Here is a 17,378-nt window from a genome sequence, read left to right as displayed (position 1 = left end):
AAAACATGGGAATTCAGTGACGAATTGGATATCGTCTTTGTTATTAATTTCAAAAGCCATAATATTATTGTCTGCTAGAGTTTCTACTTTCTATTATCGAAAGGGTAAAAGACTGTAAAGATGTGTCTATAATGTCTCCGCAAGATGGATAGTTTTAAGACAGACAAGTTAACTCAGTTTGTAAACTGCAATTTTTCTTGTTTTACTTAGTACATCCGTATGCATTCAAAACATAAACAAACCAAATGTGAACATAGTAGACGAAACTCTTACAGATTACAGCTTTCACAATAGGTATCACTTTACTAAATCAAAGAAATACAGGGTGTCCCACATCATATTAGACCGAGAACGGGTCTAAATTACGATTTTCGGGACTAATTAGAAAATTTCATTAGAACGAATCATTTTGAAAAATAAAATAAGGCTTGTATAAGAATTTTCTTGCGGAAGATGATAAGTTTTTCGAGTATTAAGGGTTTATTTTGGTGTTAAGGATTGGAGATAATCTAATATGATATGGGACGCTCTGTATCTAAAAAGACGATATCAAATTCGACACTGAATTCCCATGTTTATTGGAACATCCTGTAATTATTACTATTAGATCTTTCCAAAATAAATTGGTTTTTTTTCATTAAATTCTCTAGTAATCTCTGAAATTATGGGTAACGCACATGGGTACTGGAATAAGTGTATCCCAACGAGGCTCGCGCACGAATGAAAGGTCGATACGGTACGGGGGGAAGATCCGTATCCTCTGACGTCACTGATTAAAACTATTGGTGGAGAATTCTCAGACCGCTAAAGAAATGCCAATCACAATTATGCGTATACTCGCCAGTGTCCACTTTGTGCCCTGTACCGGGTTATGACGTAGGTAAGATACAGAAGCTAGAATTGTATGACTACCTTACCCTATTCACCCTATTCCAGCACCCATGGTAACGCAGCGTGAGGAAAGGAGATGAATTTGATTTGCGAGGAGATCATTCTGTGAAGGAGGCTCCGGAGGTCAGTTCGCAGGGCTCAAGGTTGAGCTGCACCCTGTGGTCCCTCCATAAGACAAAGAAGACTACTTTCGATTTTAATAATAGCTTTCAAGCATTATGGATAAACAAACATGGAACTTAAAATTTGAAATCAATACTTAAATAGAAAAGTCGTCTTGATTGTAATAATTTAAACCTCGACCACTTTAGTTGGTTGTAAGCTTCGAGGCTTAATTAGACCATCGTAGTTCCAGGCATATTGCAAATATTAATGCTATTTATTCCTTAAAATACTAAGAAGTCTAAATGATTGCAAAAACAGTCTAGGATATTTAATGACCAATATAAATTGAGGTTTAACCTTGAAATCGCAAATATCCCAACCTGTTTATTGAATATATGCAACTGAATGGTTATTTGTGTGTTCTGTATTTAACATTTTTTTTTCTTGGAAAATATAAGAATTTTGTTTTTTATTCCTGAATTATTTTTGTTTTTGAAGAAAAGATACAAAACACCACCATTCTATAGAATTTATTACAACATGCTAATTTTGATTGACAGCAAGTAAAATTGACTCCTCAAATATGTACGGTAATATTGACGAATAGACAGACCATATTTTGGGAATGTCTGGGAAGAAGTCGCCACTGGAGACCCACAGATTTTTATTGGAGACCCCATAATTTCGTGTGAGACTCCTATATTTTCATTGGAGACCCCCAGATTAGGGGTCTCCAAAGAAAATCTGCGTGTCTCCAATGAAAATCTGGGGGTCTCCAATGAAAGTGTGGGAGGGGGGTCTCCATCGAAATTCAACATTTTTTTAATTCACTTGATGTCATTTATCAATTATCGGAAATCACCGACGTCTCTCAATTCCCATATTTATTGAAAGCATAGGACACCCTGTAACCAGAAGAAACTGTGTCTATATTTTCTAAATGTTATGTATGATCAACCCAATTCAAATCTTAGAGATAATATATTGTTTAGTAAATGTCACACAAAGATTAATCAATATATATCAATATATAACTGCACATTGTCATAAATTAAACTGAAGTTCATTAGTTATGGCTTAAATAAATAACGATATGTAAAAACTTTGAGCTGTGTATTTTTCCTAATTTTTATTTTCCTTGTCGGTAGTTGTTCACTTAATAAACTTCTTGTACAACCAGTATGCCAGGGGTCTCAAATAAGTATTTACAGTTTAAAATGTTATAAATTAATCCAAGAGAAAGGAACTGATGAGTGATGACTGATAGCTTATTTTAATTGGAGAAGTGACGCACTGAAATCTAGACAACTCTAAAATTTATTGATCAAATTTGTATATGCATGCCGCCCTGGCCTTTGGTTATACCTCTTATACGTTTTTGTAACCCTTGACATATACATTTCATACTTGCAACGCGTTAGTTTCTAGCTTAAGTTTAAACTGAGTAACTTACAAAATACTGATCGATTTTTGTCAGAGAGTATGCACATTGCACAATTTTTTTCCAGTAAACAAAATTATTAGATAGCAAAATGGACTCCAAATTAACAACGCCTTCGGAAATATTAGGGTGTAAAAAACAAAACTTTACATTGTTGAAAATTATGTTATAAAATTTATCCTCTAAATTGATAACATTTGTACTGAATAACCCACAATGCATATGACTGAAGACTCAGAGACGACTGCAGTGCATTAATTTTACGGTATTTTTCTTATGCAGCCATGTAAACGTAACTTTCTATTTAGAATTCTTCTTATACAGGGTTACCCACAATTAACGGATGAGATAAAGAAGACTTGTAACTCTTAAAATATGACGTTTCAAGTTTGAATTAAGTATTTTGCCTGAAACATGGTCTTTAAATGGGCTATTAAATGATTTGGAAATCAATTTGTTGTAGGGTGTCATAAAAACAGTGATAGCCAGATAACTCTGGAATAGAAAAACGATATTAAAGCAATCCTCAAGTGTATTTGCTGAATTGTTACAAGGCAAAAAGTTTTACTATTAATTGGTTAAATTATTGTTTAGGTAAGATACTACGTATCATGTTCATTGGACTATTTAAAGGCATCAATTGAGCCTAAAAGTCGTCTTCCTATTCCAGAGTTTTCTGGTTATTACTGTACAAGGATACAGATATTTTAATTTTTCTGCACAGTGTCTTATTATTGTTGGGTAACCCATTATTTAAAGCCTATTTACTAGAGAGATGAGAATCTAAATAGAAGACCAAATCCAATTATAATAATCATTAAGTTTTAAATTTAAGAGTTTTGGTCATCATTAAAGTCTCATTTTTGGTAACATACACCTGTAGCTCATTGAGAAATTTTATACAAAAGTCATTTGATTTGTTATAAAAAAAGCGATCTTTAAAAAGACGGCTTTATGTCATTTCTTTCTTACAGGGTTTCACACAAACGATGAGACTTCAGAGACAACTGTACGAAATCTATTTTCTTGTATTCAAGTTCCAGCTGTAACTGTTAACTTTGTCAAATTAATAAATAAGCCATTTGGCGAATATATTTAAGGCAAAGTTGTCTTAATCTAACCTTGAATCATCATATTCAAAAGTTTAAGGTCGTCTTTATAATCTCACTCTTTTTGGGAATTTGTACAGGGGGTTAATTTTTTATTCTAGGAGGGGAGGCACAGCATCCATTGGGTCAAAAAAACTGCTAATTATAGATCCAGGGAGGGGAGGCTGTAACCCCCCCCCCCTGAATACAATTTGTGGTACGTATATACTACTAGCTGAAGGGCCTGGCGTTGCCCGTGGAATAAAAAAAATTTCGAATTTTTTTAGCCTATAACGCCACCCCTGAGTGTTCACGAAATATTTCAGCCCAATCGGTCCAGCCATTTGGCCGGCTATACGCAACATATATATATATGTACGAATGTCTTGTTCTATTATATACTATATATTGTTAATATCTTCGCTGATGTTTTAAATCTAGTAAAATCCAGAAGCAAGACATTGACAATCCCTATTTTATTGTAAACGGAAGTTTCTACGAAGTTCGAGTACTTTAACAATGCATGCGGAGTACAAGTCATTGAGAATTTCTTGATTAACGCCTTTCAAAGTTGGAGCAAAATTACAATTGAGATCTAAGGTATATTGGAGGCTTGGGGGTGTGTGTAAAGTTATAAACGACTAGTCTGGCAATACAACAGAAAGAGAGCTGTGCGTACCCTAGGAACTCTATAGTCTATACACCGGCCCAAGCAAACATACGTATTCTTTCAACCCCAAACCTGAGGCCTGGAGGTTAGAAAAGCAAAGCGGGGCTTCAGTTCGCCATCATACCATTCACACACACCGGACTGTTCACTCCTAGCAAACAAACCATGTCTACTGATATGTATGAGACAAATGCTTGGGGCAAGAAGAGCCAAGAGACTGAATTTGAGAAGATTAAAATCCAGAGAAATCTGGCTGGAGATAACGATGTGAGTTTTGACCTGCAATACTGTGGAATCTGTCACAGTGACATTCATTTTGCCAACAATGAGTTGGGAAACACCAGCTATCCCATAGTACCCGGGCATGAGCTGGCCGGCGTGGTGACCGCTGTTGGCTCCAATGTGACCGGGATCAAAGTTGGGGATCGTGTTGGCGTTGGATGTATTGTTGACAGCTGTAACAAATGCTCCCAGTGTGAGAAAGGAGAAGAGAACTTCTGTGAAGGTGGTTTCACGAATGCATTCAACTACCCATTGGTCCATGGAGGTTTAAAGACCAACACCGGATACTCCTTCGGAGGCTACTGCGAGTCTATGACTGTTAACAAGAGATACATCGTCAAAATCCCTGACAATTATCCAATGGAAGCTGCCGGACCCATTTTCTGTTCAGGTATCACTATGTATTCACCACTGGCTCACTGGAAAGCTTTGCCTGGAGGTATGAACGTTGGAATCATTGGCATTGGAGGTCTTGGTCAAATGGGAGTGAGGTTAGCCAAAGCAATGGGAAATAAAGTCACCGCAATTTCAACAAGCCCAAATAAAAAAGCTGATGCAATGGCCATTGGAGCAGACAACTTCATTGTCTCCAAGGATGCTGACAGTATGGCTTCAGGCGAGAACTCTTTGGATTTGATCCTCAACACTGTGTCAGCTCCTCATGAGCTTTCCCACTATCTCCCTCTGCTGAGGAAAGATGGAACTCTAGTTCAGCTTGGATTGGTGACTGCTAACCACAGCGTCAACCAGTTTCCATTCCTCATGAAGCGTATCAACCTCTCTGGGTCTGTTATCGGTGGAATGCCGGAGACCCAGGACTGCATGGACTTCTGTGCCAAGCATGGGATAATTCCTGCCACCAAACTGGTGAAAGCTGATCAAATAGGAGAGGTTTACAAATCACTGGAGACAAAGAACGATCAAATTGTTCGTTACGTTCTGGATATCAAAGCTAGCCTTTAAATTGGACCATTTCATGTTATTACTGTACTTTACTATTTTTATCTTAGAATCTTATTCTCAAGTTTGTGTTTAAATTTAAGATAAAAATTAACACATTACTTGAAAAAACTTTAATCATTTTTATTACTTTATTCATAATAAACTTTTAAACATTAATTTTTGCTTGTTTCTAATTTATAATGCACAGGTATACCGAGTCTACTTATAGTTCAAATTATTAAAAGAATAAGAGACATCATTTCATGATAGTCAGTATTTAGAATAAGAGACATCATTTCATGATAGTCAGTATTTAGAATAAGAGTCATCATTTCATGATAGTCAGTATTTAGAATAAGAGACACCATTTTATGATAGTCAGTATTTAGAATAAGAGACATAATTTTCTGATAGTCAGTATTTAGAATAAGAGACGTTATTTCATGATAGTCAGTATTTAGAATAAGAGACATCATTTGATCATTATTTTATGATAGTCAGTATTTAGAATAGGAGATATAATTCTCTGATAGTCAGTATTTAGAATAAGAGACATCATTTTCTGATAGTCAGTATTTAGAATAAGGGACAACCCATTTATGATCATTATTTTATGATAGTCAGTATTTAGAATAGGAGATATAATTCTCTGATAGTCAGTATTTAGAATAAAAGACATTATTTTATGATAGTCAGTATTTAGAATAAGAGATATCATTCTCTGATAGTCAGTATTTAGAATAAGAATCATCATTCTATGATAGTCAGTATTTAGAATAAGAGATATCATTCTCCGATAGTCAGTATTTAAAATAAGAATCATCATTCTCTGATAGTCAGTATTTAGAATAAGAATCATCATTCTCTGATAGTCAGTATTTAGAATAAGAGATATAATTTTCTGATAGTCAGTATTTAGAATGAGAGGCACCATTTTCTGATAGTCATTATGGAGAATAAGAGGCATCATTTTCTGATAGTCAGTGATTAGAATAAGAGATATCATTTTCTGATAGTCAGTGATTAGAATAAGAAATATCATTTTCTGATAATCAGTGATTAGAATAAGAGATATCATTTTCTGATAATCAGTGATTAGAATAAGAGGCATCATTTTCTGATAGTCAGTATTTAGAATAAGAGACATCATTTTCTGATAGTCAGTATTTAGAATAAGAGACATCATTTTCTGATAGTCAGTATTTAGAATAAGAAACATCATTCTCTGACAGTCAGTATTTAGAATAAGAGACATCATTTTCTGATAGTCAGTATTTAGAATAAGAGACAATACATTTTGAATTTGGAACATCATTAACACACCTTTTCTTCGGTCAGAATACAGCAAGTTACTGCAGTACACACCGGAAGTTTAGTTGAGTGTGCTATAATCCTACTCTCTTAGAATCTCTAAGAAAGATCAATTGGTTGGTATTTTCAACAGGGTAAAGATTTCAATAGGAATTCCAAGCATGACTTGCAATTTTGTAACGATTCTTGTACACAGAAGGGGAGCTAATTTATTTAGTTGCAAAAAAATGTTTGTCACACTATTTTTTTATCAACAATTCTCCAAGATAAACTTAAAAGTTATATGACATAACATTTAAACAAGGAGCTCTTTTGAATAATACTAATATCTACTCCTTTAAGAAACACCTGTAAATCTGCCTAATTATGAAAAACAATTTACTCACATCCACATTCAAATTAAGAATAATTTTAGTTTAATAAAGAACTTTTAATCATTTTAAAAAATTTGATTTGATTTTCTTGTCAACAAAAATAGAAAAGTAGGGCGAGTAAAAAAAATGCAATATAAGCCTTGATTTATGAACATAATTTTTTTGCATGGTTCATGCTTTAAGCTAAAAATTAAAATTATTAAGATTTGTTTACAAAATACAAATATTTTATTTGTACATTGGAAAAAAACGCGAAGCCATTTTTTTAAAATGTTTTTTTTTGTTCTATTAAACATGTTCATGAATGCATATTGAGAAATATAAAGAGTGGAACAAGAAATCTGGGTAAATTATTCAGTAAAAGTCTGCACCATATATTTCAATAATTTAATAAAACATTTTAAGTGAACAAAACCTCCATCAAAGTATGAACTATATTATCAACAACTTAACTATTTTAAAATAAATTTACATTTTTCTTATTGTAAAATTTGTACTGATTATTTGTCAGAAAACTGTTATCATCCTTTTTCTTGTCAGCAGAATAAAATAAAATTTCTAATGCTTGTTCACAAAGAAAATTGTTTCGCGGATTTAATTTTTCGATGTCCCAAAATTAATTTTTTAATTTCGTTGTATTTATCTAGATAATTTTTACCTAAAATATGAACCCTGCGATAAAAATAATAATAATAATTTTTTATTTCGATTTTTGAAAAAAAAATTTGACTTTAGAAAAGGGGTTCCCGAATTTCTTAAGATGTAATTTATAAAATCTATGATTAATGTAGAATAGAACAATTTATTTTAATGCCAAAAATAATATTGAGAATATATATTTTCATTGATAGTGTTTTGCAACTGTGCAAATTACAATGCACTTTCTACAAACACATTTATCATAAAAAATTGGGTTTAAAGTCAGCCATTAAATACAGGGTTAAATTCACGGAAATTCATGGGATACCTCTAGCTAACAAACTGAACTTTCGTAGAAATAAAATTTTTAGTAATTGTCTGAAAATAAACGAAGATATGGCAAGAAAGTTACGATAAATTTTACATAAAGTAATGCTCATACAGGGTTACCACTAAGATGAGACTTTATAGACGACTGTGCGGAATTAAAACTGTTTGTTTTCCAATATTCATGATTCCCTGCAACTGTAGACTTGTCTCTTTCTCTGGCAAATCACTTCATAAGCCATTAAAAGATTATTATTACTTGTTAGTCAGACAGTTGCCTGCTTTCTCTCTAGCAGAACGGACCTACTATGCAGTCCCAGAATTGCAGCTGGGGAAGCGCTGTGTTTAGTTACGCATCTAGTATCCTACAGGGGAAGCAAGAATTGTACATAGATTAAAACAAAACTTCGTCCCTAGCGCTTGGCTCTGACACCCGATGGAGGAGGACAGACCCTGTCGGGTTCAGCAGTCATCTCCCTCTTCATTATGAGAAGTTTAACCCCTCCTGGGAATACAAGCCATGCACAACGATACCGGTTTTTTACTCGACCAGATGTGAGGACTGGACTACCATGGAAGATACCTCTCAAGAGAGCTTTCAGGGATCACAACTCCCCATTTTGCATATGGGGTGCAGTTATGGGTAAATTCCTTAATTCCCCTAACTGGGAAACAGTATAAAATGAAGGAACACAGGGAGAAATCCCCTATACCCTTCTTCCTACAAACCTCCTTATCTCTCTCCTACCTGCTCCACAACTCGATGTTAAAAGAACTATTTGGAAAGGCCTTATGTAAAAACAACAAACAAGAAGCAAGAAGAAAAAATAAATTGAACAGAAAAAAGTGGGAAAAAAATTGACAGGAGAGATGGGTGCTTAAACCAAGATAAACAAGAAAGAAGAAGAAAACTTTGAACAGGAAAAATTAGAAGGGGAATACACAGGATGGCAGACGTCCCATCCCCCCCTCTATGTCCTACTTGAGATAAAAAAACTGGAAAATGTGGAAAATGCCCCCCTCACCCCTCTCCCCCTCCAAGAAAAGCTAGGAATGCAATAGCTGACTCGACACTGTATCATGACTGAAGCAAAATTTAAATATAAACAAGGGGAAGAGTAACCTTGCTCTCTCAATATATAGAATATAGATACAGGGCTTCAAAAAATAGTTCTACCTCTGCAATTTGGCTAGCTGCAGAAAACATCCAAAAAATTCATTTATTTTCATTTTCAAAATTAGCCATAGTGTGATTGAAGGATGGACAAGGAATGGAAGATCAAGAAGAAAGGATTAAAAACAAGAAATATAGAAGTCTCAAAATGTTTCCATCTGATATCATATTAAAATTTAAAAATATTGTAAAATTTAATTAAAATAAATTATTAAAGTTAAAAAACTTGTTAGTCAGAAGACTTACAGGGTGTCCCACGAAACATGACAGTTGGTAAATAGTATATAATGTCTTATTTCATAATTTGATAAGTTGTTTGATACTAAAGACTAATAAAATTTTTTATTTGACAGTTATAATATAGTAAAATTGATTTCACAGTAGAATATATATGAGTTTGACATTTTTTTAAAGAATTAAACTGCAAAAAGTCATAAATATCTAATACAATATGTGGAAGAAGACATTCAAAACTATTCACCAACTGTCATGTTTCGTGGGACACCCTGTACTTTAAACTTAAAGGCTTCATTATTTAAGAGTTTTAAGTCGCCTTTACAATTTTATTCTTTGTCGAGTAACTCTAATTTATGAGCGGTAAAATTTGCATAGTTTTTATTCTTCGTAAAAACTTTGCAGGTATTGGTAACCCTGTAAACCGTTCTGGAGGTTTAATTTAATTTCTGCCATTAGATGATCTTTTTCAGGGAAATCAAAGGATTTAACTGAAAACAGAAAACAAGCCTAAATCTTCATCATGAACACAATTATGCCAGTATTCAAACATCTAATATCGAAAACGCCTGGTCGAGAGATGTTCAAAATGAGGTGAACCATTTTTGTACGGTGGTAGGCGATGTTATCAATAAAATGTCTTAGGCGACCTTTGATTTTAATTTTGATTTATATAAAGTTTTTAAACAGCATGGATACACAAAAACATCGAAAAAGAGAGAAGCTGTCAATTAAATTTAAAAGCTTCTCTTTCATTGCTTGTAAACTTGTAATTCAAAAATTTTTTGAATTAATTAAAATTTTTAAAAAAATGGTCTTTGGTTTATTGCTATAATTGCCTACCACGGCATCTTCAAAACTTTCTGAGATATTGCAAAATTTGTACAAAATTAAATTTATTTAATAAATCAAAATTGTCTTAATATCTAATACCTTTGTCAATTTTAAGGTACAAGAAAGACCACTTTAAGAAAAACTTTCAAGTGGTGTCTCAATTCCCATGTTTATTGGGACAGCCTGCAGTACATGCATAAGTAGGACCGGCTAACACCATTATTTATTGAGATATTGCAAAATGTCATAGATGCAATACCTCCTTCTTATTTCAAAGTTCATCCTTAATAAAACTATAAAATTGTGGATATTGAAAACAATGCTTTATCTCCTCTCTTAATTAATCTTAAGATTAATTTAATCTTTAGATAGAATCAAGAAAAGTTTATTAAAGTCAACCAATCTGTACAGCCAATCAGAAGTCGGGAAATTTGAAATTCCGAGTGTCCACATTGGATATTCAGATTAAGAGATCGGATTATCGAATTCAGAAGTTTATCAAATTCAACGAATATGCAGTATTAGAATAGAATTCTAACCAGCCAATGAGAAGCCGGGAAATTTGAAATTTTGCGCGCCATTTAATTAGAGATTTCTAGTTGGTCGGAATCTGGTAAAACTATCCAAAAATAGCTGATTAAGCAGGAATTTAAGAGTGTTCACATTGGATTATCAGATTAGGAGATCCGATTCAAAAGTTTCCAGCTCAGGGGTTTTTTGATCGACAATATCGTAATAAAATCCTAATAAAACTATAAAACGTCATTTATCGAGAAAGATAAATTGGAAAAAACCTTATCTACAGTGGTAGGCGATTATATTAATACAATGAAGACGACTTTTTATTTGTTTACAAGCTTTTTTATAATTTAAAGTGTACAAGTAATTATGTGTACCATGCTGTTTAAAAGCTTGATAAAATCAAAAATTGAAATCGTCATTATATAATCGCCTGCCACTGTATGATAAGTCGTCTTTGTCTCTAAAATGTGAATTGTCCCTTCTAAGAAAATGTATGAATCACACAAAAAGGCAAAAGCCCACTTGTTGTTTAACAACAGATAAGTCATGCACTTATTTGTTATCAATTAGAAATAGTGATATCTTTTAATGCTTGCTGGCCTTTATAATACAAAACAATAATCTTTTTATTCTTAATTTATTATATTCATATTTTTTCATTTTGACTACTCAATATCTATCTATCTAGTTTTTGGGAGGCACCCAGGACTGGATCTTAGGCTTGGTGGTCGTGTAGGGCATGTAGGCGTCCTGAAATATAAAAGATATTTTTACTCGTTAATTTGTTCACAGTTTAAGGTAATAGTTTTTTCGAAGAAGTTTGCTGCTGCGGGGGGGGGGGGGGGGCAGGGGCCGCAGAGCCCCAGTTGCAAAGAAAATTTTTGGATTTTAATAATTTAATGGAGCGTTTCGGTCTCCTAAAAAGGTCAACTTCTAGGTCCCCCTTGAGTTTTTTTAAGCATTTCTGATACTGTTTTTTTCAATTTTTTTGTGGTTCTCTTCCCTTTTGCTCCTTTTCCCTTCCCCTTTCCCCTTTTTTTCCTTTCATCTTCCCATTTTCCCATTCCCTTTTCCCTTCCCTCTTCTCCTTTTCCCTTCCCCCTTCCCTCTTCCCCTTTTCCCTTCCCCCTTCCCTCTTCCCATTTTTTTCTTCCTTTTTCCGTTCCCTTTTTCCTTTTTCCTTTTTCCCTTTTCCCTTTTCCCTTTTCCCTTTTCCCTTTTCCCTTTTCCCTTTTCCCTTTTCCCTTTTCCTTTTCCCCTTTCCATCACCCTTTTTCTTCTTCTTTTTTTCCAAAACCCAATGAAAGCTCATCCTTCCCCCTGGAGGGGAAGGGGGGGAACCAGGAAATGATCCCATGACCGCCTACGGAAGTAATGGTCTCGGTCAGGATTGATTCTTAAACCCGGTCAATCCGGCACCCTCATCTCATACCATGGGAGTTTGCCCTATTTCTGAAGGAATGGGGCGGAAGAATTCCGATTTCGATATTCTACCTTGGTTACAGATGTATTGACTGTATTGTACCTTGGTTCCAGATGTATTGACTGTATTGTACCTTGGTTCCAGATGTATTGACTGTATTGTACCTTGGTTCCAGATGTATTGACTGTATTGTACCTTGGTTCCAGATGTATTGACTGTATTGTACCTTGGTTCCAGATGTATTGACTGTATTGTACCTTGGTTCCAGATGTATTGACTGAGTGCTTGGCCATCCAATCGTACTTAACTGGTGGCTAAAAAAACAACATGGAGTTAAAACATTGTAATTCAAAGTCTAGAAAAAATCTGATAAATTTAGAGGTGTGGCAGATTTCATGTTGAAAATCCTAAATATTCTGTCGTTAAAAGTCATGTCCGTTACATACGGTACTCTTAAAACCCTTATCTGATCAATAATGACGAAGTTATCCTCAGTTTTCTAGATTAAAAAGTGTTTAATTCTAATAATTACACCTCCATTGTTTCCACAGCAAAAATTCACAAGTCACTTTTCAGAGAAATTCCAATTGAAAATATCAATTTTCAAATATAACAAAATAATCTGAAACAAGTAGAAACCGAAAAATATCTCTTTTTCATATTTTAGAAATTATTGAAAAATATTATATCTTATATTTTCCCTAATGATCTCGAGATAAAAATAACATACCGGGGTAAAAATAAACAAAAAAATTATATAGTTCACTTTTTTGTAGCGTTAAAAAGCTTTTTGTTAAAAAAATGTTTGGAGGGAGAAGGTTAAGTTAAAAACCCCTGGCCCTATGAATTAAAAAATATTTCTATTTCGGAAAATAAAATAATTAATTGACCTGCTCAATTGGTGTTTTATCAGTTTTGTAATGTAGCCAACCAAACCATTCAGCAGGGACCATGCTTCCATCATAATCAACATTGTGCTTAGGGTTGTAAATAACCCACCTAAACAACAAAGGGTGTAATACAAGGAAAGTTAATTGCAGTTGCGTATACTCTCCGTACACATGAAACCAGTTCTCTTTGGGCGGAATTTGTAAACAAGTATAGATGCATCAGTGTTCGTTTAGTATCCGAGGAGTTTAAAAGCATTAAATTTTTATAATTTTGATAATTCACATAATAGTTTCCTATGACTAGAATATTTCATTGATTTTTTATGTGGAAGATGGATCCCATGTCAGGCCATCCGTGTTTTGTTTACATTACCGCCCAGAGACAGTACACTGCAGTACAAAAGATGTGTACACCTCTGAAATAACTTTCCTTGCATTACATCCTTGTAAACTTTTAATAAACTGAAACAGAGATGGAAACTTTTGAAGAATAGAAAAAAAGATGGAAACTTTTGAAGGAACAAAAACAAGCATGGTAACATTTTTAAAGAATAGAATCAACTTAATGAATGAACTGAACCGGAAGGAAGAGAACAAAGATGGCAACTCATGAATAAAAAAGAATTTTTGTTAGAAAAAATGGAAAATTGGGAATGAACGGAAACAAAAAAGAAAACTTTTTAACGAACAAAAACACACATGGAAACTTTTTAAAGGGACCGTAAAGGAAAAATGAAAGGGGGTATAGGCTGAAAGCTAATCACTTTAGCTCTCGATCGCGACCCATGAAATTTATATCTGATGTTCCTATCTCGAGAAACTGATTTATAACTTTGTCAAATTTATACGAAAATTAATATATATACAATTTTGTATAAAAGTAGTGGGTTTAAAAAGATAAAATTCAGCAAATATGCCACCAATCTGAAAACGATGATATCCCAGAGAAAGCTAATTGTAACTTAGGTTTACTCCAATTCTAATTTTATATTTGTTATTTCTATTTTTTTATAGATTTAATTCATAATATTATGTATACGTCCGTATTGCTTGACCAGAAATTCCACCAATGGCAGTGCAGTGAAGTGGTCACGTTATACAGGCGGATACACGTGACCAGTATACTGCTCTGCCATTGGTGATAGTTCTGGTCACGTGATTTAAGTTTAAGATTTTCTCAATTTTACATATATGAACTTTCGTATAATTTTAACACAGTTTTATCTCAATTTCTCGAGACAGGAACATCAGATAAAACTTTCATGGGTCGCGATCAAGAGCTAAAGTGATTAGCTTTCAGTCTATACCCCCTTTCATTTTTCCTTTACAGTCCCTTTAAGAGACGGAAACAAAAAAGAAAACTTTTAAGCAAAAGAAAACACATATGGAAACTTTTGAAGGAACGGAAACAAGCATGACTGATAAATGCACTGGAACTAAAATATGTAAATTTTAATAAATGTGAACAAAGATCGGAACATTTTTATAGGAAACTAAGATAACAACTTTTGAAGGACCAGAAACACGAAGATTGAGAACTTTAGAAGGAACAGAAACACAAAGATTGAGAACTTTTGAAGGAGCAAAAACACAAAGATTGAGAACTTTTGAAGGAGCAGAAACACAAAGATTGGGAACTTTTGAAGGAGCAGAAACACAAAGATTGAGAACTTTTGAAGGAACAGAAACACAAAGATTGGTAACTTTTGAAGGAGCAGAAACACAAAGATTGGGAACTTTTGAAGGAGCAGAAACACAAAGATTGAGAACTTTTGAAGGAGCAGAAACACAAGATTGGGAACTTTTAAAGGAGCAGAAGTACAAAGATTGGGAACTTTTGAAGGAGCAGAAACAAAGATGTAGACTTCTACCGCTATACGATCCTAAAAGGCCACCTACCCCAAGGTTCACATCTCTATCTAAAATCGTTTTTTCTAAAGCCACTTAGGATCCGGAACCAGATCCGTTGGATCCGCAAGATTTTAGCTTCCCTGGATCCGAATCCGGATCCGCAAAATGCGGATCGACGGATCCGGATCCAAGGGGCAAAATATCAACAAAAAACTGACGAAAAAAAATTTACTCTCAACCCCCAAATCTGAACTAATAAAAAAGAGATAATTAAAATTTCCTGATTTCTGGATGGTTCATCAAGGTTTAGCATAAAAATAAACGAAAAAAATAGAGACAAAAAATTTGAAAACTCTGCTTAGTTAAAAAAATTCAGTAGATTTTATGGAAATACCCTGGATCCATTTTTTTAGGACCCGGATCCGCATCAAAATTAAATTGATCATAAGACCTGATTGTAACCTTAAAAAATACATAAAAATATATACATTTTTAGATAATACTTTAATACAGTGAGAACCAGAAAACTGTGGAATACGAAGACGTTTTTAAACCAATAATTAAAGTATATGTTTTTACAAAGCAATTAGTTTTACTTGCGACTTATTAAACCTTATATTCAGTGAAATGGGTCTGTTTACATTGCACAATTGAAGTGTTTACGATTAAAGATTACCTGTTGCGTCCATAAAAATATTGATCATTCTGGAAATATTTATTTCCGGCGGCGTCCTCCCCAACCAGCTTTCCCTCCTACGAAAAAAATTTTTCAGGGGTTTATATTTTCTTTAAAAAGAACTGTTATACAATAGTTATTGTATAATCTGGACACAATTTAAAGAAAAAATGTAAAAATTGTAAAAATTAAAGGAAAAAAGTATTTCTTTAAAATTTCTTTAAAAATGTTATCAATGTCTTTTTTACCGCTTTACTGGCAAAAATAAAGGATTTTCGGAAAAACAAATTGTTGTTGTTAAGTTTAAGTACCAAAACAAGGAAGGAAGGCAACTAGGGACTAATTATTGGAAAAAAATGTTTCAGTAAGAACCAGAAAACTCTAGGATAGGAAGTCGACTTTAAGACTAATATGCAAGAAACACAATTGTGAAAAAACTACATAGTAAAACTAGATATTTGCTTTGTAGCAGAAATCAATCAATCAAGCAATCTATCAATCAATTAATCAGAGTTTTAGAGATGCCTTACTAAAGCAAATACAAATCAGATTTGCTTTAATGTTGTCTTTCTATTTAACAGTTTTTTGGTTCTCACTGTAGTACATTCTTTTCAATGTAAAAACTAAATACAAAAGTAATTTTTTGATTTTTAGGGGTAAGTGAGGAATAAATATTTTCGGTTCCTTAGTAGTAAACCTATATTGTAATAATTCCCATTATTACACGGTTCAGGAGGAACAATTTTAATATTGTTCGCTTCCTAGCGTTTAAGAATGCTTATTCTTACACTGTAGGTGCAGAATTTTCATTCTTTAACGCTCAGACCGTGTAAGAATGGAAATTATTACATGGCCAGAGCGTGAAAAAATGTGTATTCATACACGCTCGGAACATTAAAGAATGGAAATTATTACACTTGTTGAAGAATATTCATTCTTACACCTCCTTATATTAATCTTGTCAACATCAAATCAATATTGATATTAACTTAATTATTTTGTAATTATTTCCATTATTACATTTTTTCCTCATAAGATTATCATATTCTGGAAAATCTAAATTTTTTAATTAATGTTATACCTTGAGATCATCTGTTAAGTAAAGATGATATAAAGATGCCTTAACGCCTCCATGATTTTTAACCATACGCGCCAACTTCTGCAGTTTGTCCAGACCAAAAAATGCGCCGAGAGACATTTTTCTGAAATAGAGTTTTAAACTAACAAAATTAAACTTGGTCTTTTGTGCTGACAAAACTTTACACCGTTTCTTCAATGCTGATACAATTTAACATTTTCTTTTATAGTGACAAAAATCAACATTTTTTCATGCTGACTGAAATTTAACATTTCTATTTGGCTGACAAAATTTAATATTTCTTTAATGCTAAATGCTAATACAATTTAAAATTTTCATTTATGCTGACAAAATTTAACATTTCTATTTTGCTGACAATATTTAATATTTCTTTAATGCTGACAAAATTCAAAATTTCTAATTTGCTAACGAAATTTGACATTTTCAACTAGACTGAAAAAATGAAATACATTCTTTAAGCTGACAAAGTTTAGTGTTGTTTTTTTTTGTTGCTAAAACAATAATGATTTAAAATGGCATTTTATAGCGATCTTCCATGTCTGATTCACAACAGTACCCTTTAGAACATTGTCTGATTAATAATGTGGAAAATGACGTCAGTTTTA

General features: G+C 33.2%; 2 protein-coding genes across 2 annotated transcripts; one reads left to right on the top strand and one right to left on the bottom strand.

Annotated features, from left to right (window-relative positions):
• Positions 1 to 4,232: 4,232 nt before the first annotated feature.
• Positions 4,233 to 5,538, top strand: LOC111700713 (NADP-dependent alcohol dehydrogenase C 1). The gene has a single exon (XM_023471723.1). It carries the CDS (start codon positions 4,361 to 4,363, stop codon positions 5,438 to 5,440), a length of 1,080 nt encoding a protein of 359 aa, XP_023327491.1. The 5' UTR covers positions 4,233 to 4,360; the 3' UTR covers positions 5,441 to 5,538.
• A 5,916-nt stretch (positions 5,539 to 11,454) lies between these two features.
• LOC111700703 (probable NADH dehydrogenase [ubiquinone] 1 alpha subcomplex subunit 12) lies at positions 11,455 to 16,901 on the bottom strand. Its single transcript, XM_023471711.1, has 5 exons — positions 16,756 to 16,901; positions 15,675 to 15,751; positions 13,148 to 13,256; positions 12,515 to 12,571; positions 11,455 to 11,584 (listed from the first exon to the last, which is right to left on the bottom strand). The coding sequence occupies exons 1-5, from the start codon at positions 16,870 to 16,872 to the stop codon at positions 11,519 to 11,521; spliced, it is 426 nt and encodes a 141-aa protein (XP_023327479.1). The 5' UTR covers positions 16,873 to 16,901; the 3' UTR covers positions 11,455 to 11,518.
• Positions 16,902 to 17,378: the final 477 nt, after the last annotated feature.

The sequence above is a fragment of the Eurytemora carolleeae genome, unplaced genomic scaffold (genome assembly GCF_000591075.1).
Source record: "Eurytemora carolleeae unplaced genomic scaffold, Eaff_2.0 scaffold421, whole genome shotgun sequence".
NCBI lineage: Eukaryota > Metazoa > Arthropoda > Copepoda > Calanoida > Temoridae > Eurytemora > Eurytemora carolleeae.
The sequence above is the reverse complement of the archived record's forward strand: the minus strand, read 5'-3'. Positions and strand labels throughout refer to the sequence as shown.

Coding starts and splice junctions, on each gene's coding strand:
- LOC111700713 (XM_023471723.1), top strand. CDS start 4,361: ATGTCTACTGATATGTATGAGACAAATGCTTGGGGCAAGAAGAGCCAA.
- LOC111700703 (XM_023471711.1), bottom strand. CDS start 16,872: ATGTCTCTCGGCGCATTTTTTGGTCTGGACAAACTGCAGAAGTTGGCG. Junction 15,752..16,755: donor ACTTAACAGATGATCTCAAG/GTATAACATTAA, acceptor TTTTTTTCGTAG/GAGGGAAAGCTGGTTGGGGA. Junction 13,257..15,674: donor TATTTTTATGGACGCAACAG/GTAATCTTTAAT, acceptor TTTGTTGTTTAG/GTGGGTTATTTACAACCCTA.